The sequence below is a fragment of the Papio anubis genome, chromosome 1 (assembly GCF_008728515.1).
Source record: "Papio anubis isolate 15944 chromosome 1, Panubis1.0, whole genome shotgun sequence".
Taxonomy (NCBI): Eukaryota; Metazoa; Chordata; class Mammalia; order Primates; family Cercopithecidae; genus Papio; species Papio anubis.
The window spans coordinates 117161099-117179961 of record NC_044976.1 but is presented as its reverse complement, the minus strand read 5'-3'; the positions used below and the strand labels follow the sequence as shown (position 1 = coordinate 117179961).

Here is an 18863-nt window from a genome sequence, read left to right as displayed (position 1 = left end):
CTACATTTCTAGGCTCAATTTCTGTTATTCCTCCTCACACATCTACAAGAGAGTTGCAATCTGGTCAGATTTTTACTGTTGCCTGAACTTTGTTGCATCCTTGCCTTTGTATGTCCCTTTTTCTTTTCTGGGAATGCCCTTCACTTTCATTTTTATCTGTCTTGATTCCTTCTACTCTTCAAAAATTCAGTGAAAATACCATCCCCTACCACTTCCTTCCTTTTTTTCAGCTGCAAATGAGCTCTCCCCAGTTAGAACTGTTAGGGGGCTGCACTCTCTCACGACCTCATCACATTGTAACTTTGGCGTGCATCCCCACTCTTCCTCTTGATATTTTGAGCTTTTTAAGAACAAAAGTTGTACCTTTTACAAATAAAGAGTATGATGTAGAAAACCTGAAGTTGGGAGTTAGGAGACTTGAGTTCTAGACCCAACTCTGCAGTTGACAGATGGTACTACTTTTGACAAATCACTCTACCTTAGTATTCTCATTTACAAATTGATGATTTGGTCTGAATCAGTACTAGTCTATGGAGAAGGTTTTATGGTCCACTGAAAAATGAGAAAAATATACAAATATAGAGACTTTTATGAATGTAGACTCTCAATTTAATAGACTTTATTTTATTTTGTCTTTCCTACTTTTTAGATATAAAAATGTCACTATTTTATGAAATTATGAGACAGGAGAGAGTAGATAGGTGTTAACTGTCTCCATTTGGTAGAATGAAAAATTGGGATGTAATGTTGATTCCTCAAATGATGGGAGGGGGATTAGAATTGGCCTAAAAAATTCTGAAGCACATCTCCATGATTCTAAGATATTTGTGTCTGACCTATATTGCATAGCACTGAATATATGTGGTTGGCAAATGACTGAAAGGAAACTGAATGAATGATTAGCCAACACGACTCTACCACTGGTTCCTTTATATATCTGGGGTTCTTTTTCTTTGGATGTAAGTAGTAGTGAAGAGAGCTTTTCTATTTTCATGGAATATGTTATGCTTTTCTTTCCCCATTTTCCATTCCTTCCTTTCATCCTTGCTTACTGACCGATAGACTCTTAGGGCTGCTAGCATACTGAAGTTATTATTACTATTATTTGCTCTCTATGTGCCAATTTGGCAGACCTGTGGCAGAGAGAAAGGTGCAGCATGCCCAGAATCTCTTCATGGGGAATAAAGTGGTAGATGTGGGAATAAAGGTGACTCAACACTTCATGCTTTTTCGGAGAAGAATCTGACGCCAACACATCCTCACAGAATTAGCAAGAAATTTCCATTGCAAAGCCTTTGTCTTCTCTAAGGGAAAAAGAATGCTGAACGTTGATTTTTGTTTTCAAACAGGAAACTAGATTTCAAAAAGACATGGCCTTGTTCTCCCCAGGTAACACAGTCTTATTTCTTGATGAGAATTGGCTACATGAACCAGATAGGAAGTCGGAAACCACATCCAGGTTTGTGCGAGCAAATCCAATAGGATTTCTGAGCCCCTCATTATGGTCTAAACTAGAGAGCCGTTTTGCTGGCTCAAATCAGTGTGGAATTTTTTTCATATGGGCTAAGGTTTTTTGTTTTGTTTTGTTTTCCCCCTTGTGGAAAACCTTTCAAGCAATATAGTATGAAATAAAAATAATGTAGAGTGTTAATAAGAGAAGGCCCTTTCAGCCTTGGTACTGTAAAACCATACTCAGGATATTCAAGTTTCATTTCCTTTTCAGGTTGTGCTATTTATGTCTGCCTGGTGCACTGTGAAGTATACCTCATTTATTAACTGCCTCCATGTTACTAGGCAAGAAGTCTGTGACAATGATTAACATTAATGGTGGCAAGTCAGCAACCACCCCCTTATGTGCCTCAGTGTTCTATAATTCAAACTATACAAATTAGTATAAGGTTATGGAAATAAAATCTGTAAAGTAAAATGCTTTTACAACCTCTGTATTTTCCTTGTCTTCTCATTATCATTGGGCAAAGTTTGGACATGTAGATTAGTAGGCTTGTTTTAGTCACACAGGAGGTAGTACTAATAGACCTTGTTCTCTTAGTATAGGATTTTTGTCTCTAATGCCTCTAGTGAAAGCAAATAGAATCAAGAGCATTGTTTGGTCTACATTCTCTAAAACTTATCATGGTTTTGGGATTCTTGATCCCTAGCTGTCAAATCATCATTTACTCATTCACTCGCTCATTGAATAAATATTCATTGAGCATGTCACCCTAGATTCTGCTTAATTAAATGGTATACAAAATAGACATGGTTCCTACCTGTGGTCCAGGGGGAGTTACATTTAATCAACATATAAATACAAAAATGCATGTGTAATTACCAATTGGGCTAAGAGCAAAGATGGAATTTAAAAGGGTGCAGTTAAGAAGAGTAGCAGAATTATCCTATTTTGGAGAGATGATCAGAGATCTCTCTCAGGAGATAACATTTTGACTGAGACTTAGGACGAGGAGTCAGGTATGTGCAAAGTAGAGAAATGCGCATTTCAAATCTGGTTGTAGTGCAAATGTGAGTAGTCTGAACACAGAAAGGGCTGGGCACAGTCCAGCACTGGGAGCATCTCAGTCTGGCTGAGTTGCTCAGTCTGCCCTGAGCCTGTGGATCAAGGCAAGGGAGTGTGAATGGGTTGGAGAGGCAGGCCAGAGTAAGGGCCTGCTGGCTCTGCAAGGCTGGGCAAGGAATTTGAATTAAATTCTGAGTGGCAGTGGCCACTAAACAGAATGACATGGTCCAGTTACATGTTAACAAAGACCAATTGGGGTGCTGGGTAGGGAAGAGGTTGTACAGGGACGAGAATGGAAGAAAGATGTTCAGTTCTAATGCCGCATAGAATAGTTCAGTCAAGAGATGATGACATGGGCTAAAGTTTCTGGAATATGTGTCATTCTTTCCCACTTTGATATTCATGCTTCCATAGGGCCTTTCTTTAAAAAAAATTTAAATTAAATTTGATTTTAAGTTCCAGGATACATATGCAGGATGTGCAGGTTTGTTTCATAGCTAAACGTATGCCATGGTAGTTTGCTGCACCTATCAACCCATCACCTAGGTAGTAAGCACCACATGTATTAGCTATTTATCCTGATGCTCTTCCTCTTCCACTCCCTGACAGGCCTCAGTGTGTATTGTTCCCTTCCCTGTGTCTATGTGTTCTCATCATTCGGCTCCCACTTATAAGAGAGAACATGTGGTGTTTGGTTTTCTGTTCCTGTGTTCATTTGCTTAGGATATTGACTTCCAGCTCCATCCATGTTCCTTCCAAGGACATGATCTCATTCCTTTTTATGGCTATGTAGTATTCCAGGATGTATATGTATTACATTTTCTTTATCCGGTCTATTATTGATGGACATTTTGATTGATTCCACGTCTTTGTTATTGTGAATAGTGCTACAGTGAACATACGCATGCATATATCTTTATAATAGAATGATTTCTATTTATTTGGGTATATACCCGGTAATGAGATTGCTGGGTTAAATGCTATTTCTGGTTCTAGGTAGTTGAGGAATCGCCACACTGTCTTCCACAATGATTGAACTAATTTGTATTTCCACTGACAGTGAAAAGTGTTCCTATTTCTCCACAGCCTTGCCAGCATCTGTTGTTTCTTGATTTTTATTTATTTTTATTGTTTATTTCTTTATTCTTTTTTTTTGGAGACAGAGTCTCATGCTGTCATCCAGGCTGCAGTGCAGTGGTGCAATCTCAGCTCACTATAGCCCCTACCTCCTGGGTTCAAGCAATTCTCCCGCCCCAGCCTCCCAAGTAGCTGGGACTACAGGTGCACGCCACCATGCCTAGCTAATTTTTTGTATTTTAAAGTAGAGATGGGGTTTCAGTATGTTTCCCAGGCTGGTCTCAAACTCCTGAGCTCAGGCAATCCACCTGCCTCAGCCTCCCAAAGTACGAGGATTACAGGCGTGAGCCACCATGCTTGGCCTCTTGACTTTTTAATAATCACCATTTCTGACTGGCGTGAGATGGCATCTCATTGTGTTGACTTGCATTTCTCTAATGATCAGTGATGCTGAATTTTTTTTCATGTGTTTGTTGGCCACATACATGTCTTCTTTTGAGAAGTGTCTGATCATATCCTGTGTTACAGAGTACCTTTCTTAAGAAATGCTTCCTTTGTTCCTTTTTCTTCTCTTGTGTTTTCATTAAAATCCTACACATCTTTCAAGGCCTGACTCACATGCTGTCTCTAACATGAAACCCCAGAGCCCTTCAACATGGAGTAATTCCTACTTCGTCTAAGCTCTCAGGCTACTTTGCCTTTATTGTGAACTTTATGACCTTCTTTTTTATATTGTAATTGTTAGTGCACGTCTGCTTCTTTCTTCTAGATTATAAGCTCCTTGAGGAAGAATGGATGACACATAGCTATACACTGGCTGTACACCCCTCTGTCACCTGTGTTGCTTGTCACACTGCTTTGCACACAGAAGGCACTTGATGATAAATGATAAGTGGCACAACCATGCTCTTCATAAAGCTCTCTAATTCTCACATTAAAAGCTTTAAAACAAGTGCACAGATACTGTTTTTTCTAACATTCGAGGCATTTGCTATTAAATTTCCATGCATACCCATTGACCTGGGATCCAATGAGCTGTGGGAAATATATTTTCAACCATTTCTCCCAGGCCCATGAAGTTGAGTGCTGTTATATTTACAGGGGTCTGTGGAGACCCCCAAAACATGGCATCACAGTCATGTGTCAGAAATCCCTATCATAAATGAGTTGGACAGGATAAACCAACTTGAAAGAGAAAATAAAATATTATAACCCAAACTTGAAAAGAAAATATGGTGCATGGTTTATTGCTGTGGATTATGGAGGAAGAAAGAACTGATTTTAAGTCAACACAGAAAAGCAGTGACACTCTTTAAACTCAATACAGTATTCATATGGCAGACACTCAACTTTAGAAAGTCAAACCTTTAGGGTCCTGCTCTGGTCTATAAAATACATGCAAAATTGCTTTGCTACATTATTAGTGCTGCATAATTAGTGTGCAATTTTAAAGGCAAGGAATATTTAGGGAGAAAAATAACTTTGAAGCCTTGAAGACTCTTTCAAGTCAGAGTCTGTTCGTCAGAATCTCACATTGCTTTAAAAGACCTTTAAAGACTGCGGTCTTGGGAAATTCCACTCGGATAAAATGAGGTGAAAGAGAACTAGGAAAGATTTGCAATGTAGGAAACAACTTGAACTGTCTTAGTGATGAGTTCTGCAATTATCAAAAATATGAAGATGATCTTAAATAATGAGATTCCCTTATTTTTAGAATCACCTTGCACTGAGAGTGCCTTCCTTCTTTCCTGAGCTCCCTAGCACCTATCCCTAAGTCTCCATTGCTCGAATGTAGTGAGTCATTAACAATTGGTGCAGACACAAAGGTACCAAGACTGAAAGTGGAAACACTAGAGTGCATATGGAATATGTTGTTCAGGCTTGTTCTAGTCTACAGGCATGAGGGCAATGTATACAACCATGGCAGGGGTTGCCAGAACTAAGATAGGATGCAATGGATGGGGACTTATGTGTTAAGTGGAGGTTGAACCACATGTCCCCTGAGGACCAAGCTGGTGACACAATTGGATGTGCTAGGTTGGTCAGCCTTATGAAACTGGCTCTTTATTTCTGATTTGCTTGTGATTCTTGGAGACTGGATGACATGCACTGCATCCTGCCCCGTTCAGTCTCACATTGTGGATTTTCCTTTGGCTAAGACCCGGAAAAAATCTGCTTTTTCTGTCCTTTACATGAACATTTCAGGTCATTAAATGAATAATTTCTAGTGGTAGGAAAGGCATGCCTTCAGTGAAATGGCAAATGCAGTCAAGTTTTGGAGTCTTTCAGGCTGAGGCAGATTGTCTGGTGGTCTGATTGCACCTAACTGAATTGACTGAGTCCATTATTAATTATTAACTCACTTGCACATAATTTGTTTACTAATTCATTCAACGAGCATTTTTTAAGTGCCTCCTGTGTGTCATGTACTATGGATATGACCATTGACCAGTTTTCCATTTCAATATCTGTCTAGGCAAGTGATTTATCACCACTCTGGGGCAAGGAAGGTGAGTAGAAGAGAGTTTATAGAGTCACATACTGGGCAAACTTTAGTTTTTATAGAGAAGTGAGTCAGGTGGGTCAGACATCTGTGTGCCAGGCCAAGTTCTATATCCAGCTTCAAATTAAATCTCAAGCTGAAAGGAAATTAAGTAAAAGCAACAGCTGTTATTAAAAAAGTGATTTTTGTAATTTTCTAGGAGTACTAAAAAAGAAATCAGTTAATATAAAAGCAATTCATACTTATTTGTTTGTTTCTAGATTACCAGATTAAAAATTGACCGAAACCCTTTTGCTAAAGGATTCAGAGATTCTGGGAGAAACAGGTAAGAATCACCGGGGAAGAGGCACTTCTTTTCTATGTGACATTACTTCCTTCACATCCTGCTGATGGCTGATGATTCCTGCCTTTTAGAAAACACCTGTATGCTCCGCCACTGTGTACACTTCAGCAAAGAGAAATGGATAGCTAACATAAGAATCAAATTCTTTGTTGCATAGCCTAAATCACCACATCAGATCCCTCATGCTGTTTTCTTCCCTGTATCATATTTAGTAACTGAGTCACTTAAAACAAGTTTTATGGTAATTTATTATCATTAAAAGATTGCCATTTTTTCTCTGATATGTATTTGTAGGTGGCTTCAGCACCTGCAGTGATATCTCATCTATTTCACATTACCAGGAAACAAGGAGTTGTAGACAAATAACATTTTTTTCAGAAAATTACTCCCTTAAGAGCTAAAACTGTGTGAAAAAAAATGTAGCTGCTTTTCTCCTGGGAAATAGTTCCAAAATATATCAGATGCTTCCTGCTTTAGAAAAGAGAGTTTATAGAACCCCCCTTTCTTGATGACTTAGTCTCAGTCATTATAACTAGGTTATTATATAGTGAATCTCTTAAGAATTGCTGAAGTTTATAGGACTATTTGCTCCTGCTATAAATGTCCTTACAGACTGTGTCATTTCTCTGGATGATACTTCTTTCTGTTCTCTAAATTCTTTCTCACTCCTCCTATGTAAAATTAAAAGCTGTTACCTATGGAAAGTTAGGAGAGAATCAAAATGGGTAGGGAAACCAGCTGTATCTAAGATTATTCAATCAGAAAATTTCATCTTATATATACAATATTGAATTCACAAGTGTGACACATCTGTCCCATAAAGTGCGTAGACTTTGCAATGACTGTTTATTTTAATAGATTTTTTCCCATAATTTGAGGGCATTTATTTACATTCAAATGACAGATTACCAGGAGTTATCTTCAGTATTCTCTCTGTAAGAGTTTTCAAATCAACCAAAAACTTTTATTTAAAAACATTTTGTGAAATGTGCAGTGCATTATATTAGAATCCAGATTTATGCTAAAAATCTGTTATGGCAATCATTTTCTTTACAAAATGATTTATGAATCACTTCTCTACTACACGTATGTATGTTTAAAATATATTTAGATTTGAATAAAATTGTATTTACCTCAGAATTTTAAAAAATTATATGTACTGAGAAAAGTAAAAATCACTTAAACTTCCAGCTTGTGGACGACAAAATTGAGCAATATATTTTTGGTCAAGCAACTACCAATTAGTGGCAGAGCACAGTAGAACTCAGGCATGTGGACTACATGCCAAATGCTTTTTCCTTTCGATCATTCGTTGTTTATAACAAGACAGAGGCCCTCATTTTCAAAATTTAGCCAGTGAGGAATGAATACCTATTACTTTCATTTCAGATGGCCCGTCCTCTTCCATCCCATTAGCTTATTTTACATGTCCAGGTCAGCAGAATGTGCTTGCAAGCCATTTCCTGTTGCCTTTTTTCCAAGGTGTTCTGCACTGTGGGCTAACTGAAGACCTTGTTAGTGATAAGGAGATCAGAAATAGAAGCTGGCCTTTTGTAGAGAAGCCCCTAGACCTGTCTTGGTGGTGATTCTTTGGGGCAGGACTTTCATGACAGGCTATTTCTGGAGGCAGGCCATGGTATGCAAGGGCTTTTAAGACCTTAGCTTGGAGTACATGGATAGATTTTTCAGGAGTTTCAGATATTGTAGGTAAGGTTGTGTTTGGATGAATAGATGTACATTTTTCCCGGAGAGAGGTCTATACCTTTCTTCAGATTTTCAAAAAAGTCTTAAAGTTAAGAATTTCTGCTCTAGATACAACTTTCTCTCTCTCTTAAGGGTTCCAGCCTGGTGTTAGTTATTAAACTACTTCTTTCTTTTTCCTTCCTTCTGTATCTCCAATAGCATTTAGTATTTGCTTATTTTATTCTTGGCACTTGAAATATTTTATTTTCTTTGCTTTTTTTCTCCCATTTGAGTCCGTGTTTTTCAGAGTTTTTGTTCATTTTTCTAAAGTTGAATTTGATTTCTAAATAAGTACTTTCCTATGAACAGTCACCCATTCCTTGGAAATTGCCATCTGAATGTACTTGGACCATTTGTTGTCTGCACTGCAAAGGCATCGAGAAATATGTAGGTCAATTGTTGATAAATGCGAAGAAGAAAAATAAATCAGATTAAGAGGTAGAGTGAGAGGTGGAGACATTTTTACAGGGTGAATAGGGATGGTGTCTCTGATAAGATGCCATGAATGTTGCAAAAGAAACTGCCAGCTATGTACTCTGGGGCAGTGGAAACAGCGAGTGCAAAGACAGATGTGTGCCAGGCATGTCTATGATACATCAAGGAGGCCCTGTGACTACAAAGCATGACCCCTGCACAGGAACATGACTGAGCATCATGAGAATGAAGGTGCTGAGGCATGATTTATAGCAGAAAAGTAGGCTAGATAAGCGAGTGTTGACCAGCATTAGATCTATGTTGTAGGAAATAGAGCCACTCTTTAACTTTGAGAATTAGACTGTTGTATCTTGAAGAATTTGCTGTTGGCTAGGAATTGTGATGACATCTCAGTTCAAGTACTGAGGCCCTCATTCTTCTACTGGCCTGAAGGCTGGTGACTGTCTTACTGTTCAGGGTGGACAGTTATGTGTGTGTCCTTCCTAATGAGCTCTATTCTCTCTAAGGGCTCCAGGAAAGCAGAACTATGGATCCTCATTAGCTCATTTCCCTGCTTTATTTATTTATTCTTTTCTGATAGCATGGGAATTCTTCATTATGTTCCATCAAAATCTGAGGGCTACTTTAAGTACTATCAGAAATCTTATCAGTTAATTTACTGTGTTCCAGACCTTTAATTATGTTTTCTCTAATCTTGAAAACAACTCGTATTTTACAAATGAAGCAATTGAGGCTCAGAGAGGTTGGGCAGTTTTCCTACTGTCACATAGTAAAGCTGGAGCAGGTATTAAAGCCGACTCTGCCTGACTTCAAAGCCTGAATGCTTTGTGCTTTATCATGCTAACAGTTTACACTTGGCTTATCTTCAACAGATATTGAGAACAGAATCCCAACTCTAAAAGGCAGAATCCTACCTTTTAATCTGTGTAAAAACACTATTCAAGTCACCTAGAACATTTGCTTTTCCAAGTAACACAAACTGTATATTCTTAGTTTGTCTTCGTAGTCTACTCCCCGTGACTTCATTATCAACTTTCTATCCCCGTGTAAATAAGTGTTTTCCTAGTAGACAATGGGAAGCCAGCCTGACCTTCCCTAGCAGATGAAACTATAACATTGAAGTCATGTGTCTCATGATGGGGCAAGGATGAATTACTAAAGATAGAAGCCATTTTTGTCCTTTAGCATTCTGGAAAACTGTATTAAAATAAATTGTTAAGGCAAGTAAGGGGGTCCTTGTATTTTTCTCTTTAAATATCTCAAAATTACCTGATAATCACACTTTAATTCTCACTGGCTACCCACAGGATCTGATGAGGGCAACAATTATTAATGCCACTTTGTAGGTGGGAAATATTGATAGATGAGGATATAGAGAATTATTTGCAAATCTTCTGGGAACTTGTGGTTCTGCGCCAGAATCAGGACCCAGTTCACCACCTTCCATCCAGCACCTCATCTATTGCCCTTCCGTGGTAAAAAAAAAAAAAATTCTAATTTTTAAATTTTAAATCTAAGATCTCCCCCATGCATTTTAGACATCAAGTGACTCATGCAGAGGAGCACGGTTGATGAGTTGCATATAAATGTACCCAAAACATACGGATTGTATTTCCTATAAAAACACATGGGCTTAAAAATTAGGGGGGAAAGTGCTTGTCCAATGTTTTTTGGTTTTGCAGAACACAAAACATTTGTGGAAGACTTTGGAGTTACAGAGTTTGCCAAACCTCAAACCAAAACATGTTCAGGTTTGTCAATCTCAATACATCCTAGTACAATCCAGAGGCTCAAGAAAGAGGAATGAGAAGAAAGATGGGGAGGACGCAGCTACCCACAACACTCTCCTCAAATGCCTGTGAGAGTCTCTCTCAGCCCATAAGCCTCTCACACTCAGAACCATCCGAGTGTGGCCCCCTGGCTGACAGCTATGTCCTCTGAAGTATAGAAAAGAGTGCTTGAGGGACCTGTGGCTGAGCATACTAGCTTCCCATTTTTCATATGTTGATGTAAAGAGACATCCGGCCGGGTGAGGTGGCTCATATCTGTAATCCCAGCACTTTGGGAGGCCGAGGCGGGTGGATCACCTGAGGTCAGGAGTTTGAGACCAGCCTGGCCAACCTGGTGAAACCTCGTCTCTAGTAAAAATACAAAAATTAGACGGGCATGATGGCGTGTGCCTGTGATCCCAGCTACTAGGAGTGCTGAGACAGGAGGATCGCTTGAACCTGAGAGGTGGAGGTTACAGTGAGCCGAGATCATGCCACTGCACTTCAGCCTGGGCAACAGAGCGAGACTCTATCTCAAAGAAGAAAACAACAACAACAACCACAACAACAAAAACAAACCAGGGATATCCATGAAGAAGTCCTCCTGGCTTCTAGCCCCATCACTTTCTCATTCCTCTAAATGGGAACCAGATCTGATTGGTGAGTCTGGAAGAAGGAACTTCCCAGATTCTTGCCTGCTTACCTGCAGAACATACATTCCCAGCTGTCTTTCCACTATGTGGAAAGTCTAGCAGAGGAGGCCTACATTTCTGGGGCATCGGCTTATTTCAGGGGAGTTCTAGCCAGGTCATTCAGCCTTCTCACCTATGCCACAACCCCCAAACACCTTTATCTATAGTGAAAATGGTATTCTGGTCTCCATGGCATTAGGCTCCTGTGCCTTCCACAGAATAGATTCTGAGCTTGGGTGAAATAAGAGGTGATATTCATTGGACTGTGTAAGACCCCAGTGGGAGCCCCAGTGAGTTCACGTTTCAGCCCTGTGGTGCCACCGTCATTAGAGCCTGTTGTAGTTCTCCCTGCTCCTTTAGGAAGTGTCAGGTGAGAAGCATGGGAAGGGCTCCACCCTTCAGACTTGACTTATGGAACTGCTACTTTCCATTACCAAGTAATTAAGCCTCTGATGAGAAGTCTTCACTGGGAGCATGCATGCATGTGTATGTGTGTGAATGTTGAGTGTGCATGTGTGTAAGTAAACCTGTATATGTGTGAGTGTGTGTCTATGTGTGTTTGTATAAGTATTGTAAGTATTCATATATGTGTGAATATGTGTGTGAATGTGTGCATGTATAAGTATAACTGTATATGACTGTGTGTGTGTGTGTGTGTGTGAGAGAGAGAGAGAGAGAGAAGAGTGGGTGTATGTGTGTGTTCACATTGTGGGGAAGAATAGCAGATGGCCATTTCTTCTGGAGTGAAATCACTGACAGATTTTGCTTCCAGGCATTGTGTCTGCAATGGGAGGGAAATTGTTTTTTTTTTATTTTTTTCTAAGTCGTTTCTACTTCTAGATTTCTTAGAAATTGTGTGGCCTGAATCTGGCTTTGGGTGTGTGTGTGGGAGGGGGCAGTGTTCACCTGTTATCAGGCCTATAGCTCTCAGACACAATATCCAGGGTTGCCTCTGGGAGACTTCTCCTACTGGGGGAGACAGTAACACTTGACCATTTTCAGGAAAAAATAGCTTTTCTCAGCTTGAGTTTTGTTTGTTTGTTTTTGTTTTTTGTTTTTGTTTTTTTTGATCTTGTGCTCTGTGTTCCTGGGCTCTCCCCTCTACTACACTATAAGCTCCTGGAAGACTGGGACTGTACCTATTCCAGGTTTCTGTTCTTATATTTTTGTTTTTCATGGTGCCAGGAATACAGAATAAAATAATAATTTTTCAATTAGCCACAAAACAGTAAAAAGGTGTTGATGAGTGGCACAGAATATAAAAACCAGAAGCATTAGAGAGAGAAAGCCCTATCCCAACCAGGGGGAAATCAGGTAGAGCAGCAGTGAGGAGCTAGTTTTGAATACCACATAAGGAGGGAAGAAAGAGCAAATCTCTAAATAGGCTTAGCTTTAAAATGAATGACAATTTTGATGAAAGTCAGAGACTGATTGCTGCTGTAAGACATTGATTTAGCCTAACTGCAGATTAGACACACATACCCTTGAGGCCCTCTGATCTGGCTCTGGATAGCTGGAGCATGTCTGTGTGTTCTGGCTCCCTGGAGAAGGATACCTAGCAATTTTCAGTGCCTGCGAGCTTCAGAAAAGAAGTGGTTCCCAGAGACTGAGTTAAAGCAAAATGAAGTTTGGTTGAGAAAGGCCATGCAGTAGTGAACCAAGAGGTAAAATTATGTCTTTGAGGATGGCCACCCCAATGGGGAACCTGCACCAAGGAGAAGACAAAGATCCTGAAGCTGAAGAGGGGCAAGAGTCTTTGCGCTGGGTCTAATTTTCGAGAAGCACCCCTGGGAAGTGCATGTGCACGCATACCTGGAGAGTCCACCGTGCTCAGCTAGAGGGAGCATGACAACTGCCAAGACCCTGCACATGAAAGAGATAACCAAAGAAGTGGAAGGAAAGAGACTACTTTGCATCTTTCATCCCACATCTGATGTGAAAGCTTTGTCCTTGATGGGGCGGCTGCCAAGATTTTACAGAAAGCACAAGTCAGCTTGGGAAATTTTATATAATTCTCAGGGACTTCCTTCAAAGCAAACACATACATAAAAATAAGATGATTAAGATTGTGGTCTGTCTGGTTAGTGAAAGGTTCTATGAACTTGTCTTAAACGTGCTATGGAGTGAAAGACTCTGGGATTTCCTCTGACAGAGCCTTCATCCTGTCTGTGACCTTGGGTTTTACCCTTACTCCTAGCCTCCATTGCATCTAGTAGGGCTGCAGGCAGGACTGTCCCATCTGACACAGTTTCCTCCAGATATTTCCAGCTGGCATGATACCCCAAAGCCACTGCTGTTGGTCCCACAATAGGGCCCAAGTGGAATGGCCCTTCTCTAGCCCAGGGAATTGGTACAACTTCTTAGGAGGGTATGTTTTTCTCTTTGAAATCCACCATTGGAGGCCTGAGCCAGAACACTCAAATTCTATAACTTAGAACCTATCACAAAGGAGTCAGTGGCAGGCTCTGTATCACAAGGAAGTTTTTTTTTGTTTGTTTGTTTTTTTTAATGGGTAAGTAGTTTTAATGCATTGCCCCTCACTGAAGAAACAATAGGGCTTGCAGGATGAGGCGCAAGAAGACATCTGAGTCTGAGCTTATATTCTTAGAGTGTTTGCAGCCAGCAGTGCTGTTTGCTGGGAATGTGGCTGGTGGCAGTTCTTCTTGGTGCCTAGTGTCCTTTTACATAACGTGTCAGAGGATGCTGATCTAAAAATGGAGCCACTCATTGCATTACGGGAATGGATATATTTGCTCACTGAAAAAGGATGTTTAATGAGGTTGATACTTAACCTGCGAGAAATAATTTCTCTCTAATGGTGGTGGAGAAAATATCTGGGAGCAAAGAACTTTCCCATGATCACCTCTTCAGCAGCTGCTGTCCCATGGCTATGTTTATAAAGAACCACTTCTCTTGGGCACAAATAGGAGTCCCCTGTTGGAGGGCCAGCCCCTCCTCACAACATCCAATAATAGAAGGTGGAAGGTAAGGTGAGGAATCAAAGTGCCTAATATTAACAGGAGGAAAAGAAGGGACAAGGAAAAGTCAGCTAGAAATTAATCCCAGGGCCAGTTTATTTTTGCTGAAATCTGAAACAACTTGTCTTTGAGGGTGGGAGGAGAAAGGGTATACAGAGGATCTCAGTTAAAATTTGCTGATAGAGTTCTCTATTATACCAAGTAACTCAAATCTTATCTATACCTTTATCAGTTAAGTTAAACATAAAAAATACTGTATTTATAGGTCTAAAATGGCAAAATGCTAGCAATTTCATACAGTTTAACCTCATATATTTATTTTTAGCCATTCAAATAATAAGTATACAAACAATAGTAATAATTATTTCATAGAGTATCTGTGGTCCAAATTGTCCATTTTAATCTCCAAGTTGATGATGTCAATGCACCATTTCCCATTTTACTGATGGTAAGACTGAACACGATGAGGTATTAGCTTTAAGAATTTGTAAATCCAGCTAATGACAACCTACAGAGAATGATTTAACTCTCTTCTGCTAGACATAGCTTGCTCATCAACAGAAATTGTATCTTTGTCCACCTCTGGCTCCCTGTCACTCCTGAAGGCTCATATAGTGAGCTTAGAGTCAGTAAACTGACCACTTGTCTTTAATTTAACCAGCATGACATCTCAAGTGTCTATCTCACTTTCAATTTCTATATTTTCATTTGGTTTCCTTAAAGCCATTGGGTATATTTTTCCAGCCAATCTCTTTCTGCTCTTTCCTGGCAATCTTACCAGCCCCCACAAATTTTGCATACCCTTTTGTTATCCCTGGCATGGGTGCCTTCTTCCATTTAGCAGATCTAAGGAAGCAATACGTGCTGGACGCTACATCAGGTTCTACCACATCTACAGTTCAAGATAGCTGGCCCTGTGCTGGATTCTGGCAGATGATCCAGCTGGACTCCTGCTTTTCATGCAGGCCATAGCTGTTTATCATATTCCTTGGCCTGTGGTCTTTTAGCCAGTACTTAACATTTTTTTCTGCCTTATTTGTTCTCCCTCCCTTGTCATGAGCCTTTTCCACCATTGTCCTCCTGGCTGTGTGAACTTGCCAGAGAAAATTGGCAATCATTTTGTTATATGTGGCTTTTGCCCAGGGATGGTGTCATCGAACAGAGGGACGTCTTTTTAATGGCCAACATATTGGAGTCTGAAATCTCTGCAAGATAATGAGGCCTACAGGGACTTGAGGGACACGTTTTTGTTTCTTTGAGAAGACAATGAAAAATGGAATTAGGTACCGTATAGCTCCCTCCACATTTAATCCAGAGCCAGACGGCTGACAGAACTTTGGATTTCAGTGAAGTAAGAATATATTCTTCTATTATAGGTCACAATCTGAGCAGAATGGTTGGAATTCTTTCACTTGAGTTAGACCAATGGTCCTCAAACTTTCATTATGTTTTCTCTCTTGTTTTGATACATTTTGTCTTTAATCAGTCTGCATTTATTAAATCACAGTTAGGAGGAAGTATTATGACTATCTCCGTTTTATAGATAGGCAGACTTAGAAATGAAGAGGTTATATAACTTGGCCAAGTTTGCATTAATAGTCAGCAGGGTTGCAGTTTGAAGCCAGGTAATCTAGCCCCAGAGCCTGTGCTCTTAACCGTGATGCTAATTTGTCCCTTATGTGATTTTAGCATTACTGAATTAAAGTTAGACAATTTCAGTCAAATGCAAAGAAACTTAATATTCTAGTTAACCAACTTTGTGCGATCATGGGTTATTACTACACTTCTTGAGTCAGTGAAAACTGTTTATGGACTGCCATTGCTACTGATTCATATGCCAAGGGAGGACAGGGTTCTCAAGTTGGGAATCACTTGGTAAGGAACAATTTTAACTCAACTCCAAGCATCTGTCCATTGGACACTTGTTCTCCCAAGCCATTGCAAGGCACGTTAATGACAGCTACTTCCTCATGTAGATGTACTTATGGTACTATTTAATGCCAAGTTTTGAATGATTGTTAGGTTTTTAGTCAATTTGCACACTTCTGCTGGGAGGTCTTTTAGAATATCCCTGGACAATAAAATTCCTGAGTAATCTGGATATTTTGATCTGAGTAATTCTATTTCAGATCCAGTGAAGGAGAAGGAAGTATGGAAGGTTTGGTCTTACCTCAACCAAGCAAGAAAATCTATGAATGTTGAGATGTGATAATTATATCTGAAGGAACAGTATATTCTAGTTATATGTCCTTTCAAATACTAGAAGGGAAAATAAAGGGGATCAGAGGCACAGCACCACCCATGGGATAAAATGTAAGCACCTAACATGGAATAAATGTTCATGATGTCTACTGCTCCTCTCCCATTCTGTACCCTAGGCTCCAGTCACCCTGAACTATGTCCTGAAAACATACTTTCTCTTGCATACCTCCAAGTCTTTGCACATACTGTTAAGTCTACTAGAAAAACTTTTCCTGCCTCTTTTCTAGATGGAAAATGGCTGAGTACTCTTTAATAGTAAGCTTAAATAACTGACCTTTTGTGGAATCTTCCTTGAGTTTTTCAGGTGTATTAAGTGATTATTGCTCAATACTCCATGGCATCTTGGCATACGTATCTTCAGTGTAACATTTACTGCATAGTTCAGAAACTAGTCATTTATATCTTGTTCCTTTTTTAAAAAAACAAGACAGTTGTAAAGAGTAGAGACCCTGTGTCTTTTCTGTCTTTACATTTCCTGAACTTAGCATATAAGTATTTTTTTCTGGTTGGATAACTCTTTTATTACTTCAAGACCTCTGTCTCAGTAGGCTTCCCTTAGTCTTTTTCTATCTTCCACTGAGAGACGACCAATGACCTTATCAACCCATAGCATATGTTCCCTTTGTTACCAGTGTCACCAGCAAATAGTATGGGGAAGAGTAAAAATTAAGGAAGTCAGAACTAAAGAGAAAATAAACAAAGGAAAAATTAAAAAGCAACTCCCTATCTCAAGACAAATGAAAAGCAGAAATATGTATTGGAGTGCTACCAAGTAGGGTCATGAAAGTTATTATAATTATTGTTGTACTTATCAAATATTTGTTGAACTTTGAAGGAATGATCCTGCCATCTTTTTTGAACTGAAAATGTTGGAAGGATTTTTTTTTTCTGTAGTCTGACTATTTTTCCAAATAAATTGATTTCAAGGCATCATCAATTTGCAAAAGAGGTCCTTGGCTTGCTTTCTTTTCTTCCTCTTTCCCCTTCTCTTCAGCACATTCTGTTGGCTTGGCCAGTGAGCAGCCTGAAAAGCCTAAAGAGAAGAGGTCTGGAAACCAGAGAGGTTATTATAGCCAAAGCACTGAACAAAGGTGGTTTTGATACGGCCTGTGTTGTCACTGGAGCTAACAGGGAGAAATGAGCAAGAGGGGGACACTTGCCAATTTGACTCTCTCTGATTGGAAATCTCAGAGATGACATCAGGTCTCTGGTGTTCAGCAGACCTGAGAGGCTCACCATGTGGAACACGTTAATGGCATACCATTACCTAAGACTGCTTTTTTCACCTGTGAGACAATGAATTCACTTTTAAAAACTTGGAGTAAAATTTTACAAAACTAGGGTAAAATGATGACAAATGGATAAACAATATGTAGCACAGGGTAAATTTTGACTAGACATCCAACTGACTGAAGATGTTAGTAGGTGGTTGGCAAGAACTCTTATAAGAAAAGATGCCCCTGCAAGGGAACTCAGACTCTGCTGAAGCTCAGAAGTTCTATGACTGGAATGGAAAAAATACAATGAAAATGCAAACCTCTCTGAGCCTGAAGTTAATAAAGGCACAATCACAATAAGCTATAGAAACAATTCTCAAATCTCTAATACTGGAGGATCTTTTCTGTCTTCAGAGACTTTATTTTACACCAAGTTGTGTTCCTAAGTTTTAGACTTAGAACAGTGAATGCTTGTTAAAGTGTAAGAATGACTCAGCAATAAAGCATTAATTCCTCTACTTATTAATTCAATGCATATCATTTGAGATCTTACCCTGTAACCAGCACTGTGCTAGAAAACTGGGCATAGAAGAACATGGGACCCAAGCCCTTGAGATGCGAACATACTAGTGGTGGAGAGAGGTGAATTGTTTAATCTTGGCATGGCACTACACCAAATATTGATTTATAGAACTAGTACCTTCTAATAATTAGATCTATCCAATGAAGCATAATAGGGTTGAGGACAAATAAAAGAGGTGGAATATGGTAAATGAATAGGATTAATTTTTCTAAAAAGCAATACACACTGAATACATAAATAAAATCAATAATATAAATCTATGAGACCAATATTATTCTCCGTAGGATAATATATATTATAGGATCATTTCTATTATAGAATAATTTATATATATATGCTATGTAGGATATATTTATGAGACATACATCCACTGTGGATTAATAAGATGGTTAGGCATGTGTGGTCTTAGCCATTACTTTTTTGGGAGCCATAACCCTCCCCACACAATTCCACTACCAAATTGATCCTTGTTGTGACAGACCCCTGGATGGATTACATATGTGTCCATATGTGGCATGTTGTACATTACGTTCTTTAGCTAAGGAAGGTCTCCCTGCTGAGGATGTGGCAGGTGGACTCCTTGTGGGAAATGCCTGTCCTCTTACTATTTACTTATTGGTAATGGAACCAGAGGGTGAAAGTTATATCAGATCTATCAAAAAACTGAAAATTTTCCTGGGGATATGTATACCAACAGAGGTGGATAACCATTCAAGATGATATCATAAGAGGTATAGTAGATGGCA

The 18863-nt window shown here is 39.4% G+C and overlaps 1 protein-coding gene across 2 annotated transcripts in view; it reads left to right on the top strand.

Moving 5' to 3' along the window:
• Positions 1–18863, top strand: part of TBX15 (T-box transcription factor 15) — a 106374-nt gene that overhangs the window by 68912 nt on the left and 18599 nt on the right. For both annotated transcript variants that reach the window (XM_003892484.5, XM_009216561.4), the window contains exon 6: positions 6356–6420. In XM_003892484.5, the coding sequence (XP_003892533.2) occupies positions 6356–6420 (65 nt within the window). The remainder of the gene's footprint in view (positions 1–6355; positions 6421–18863) is intronic.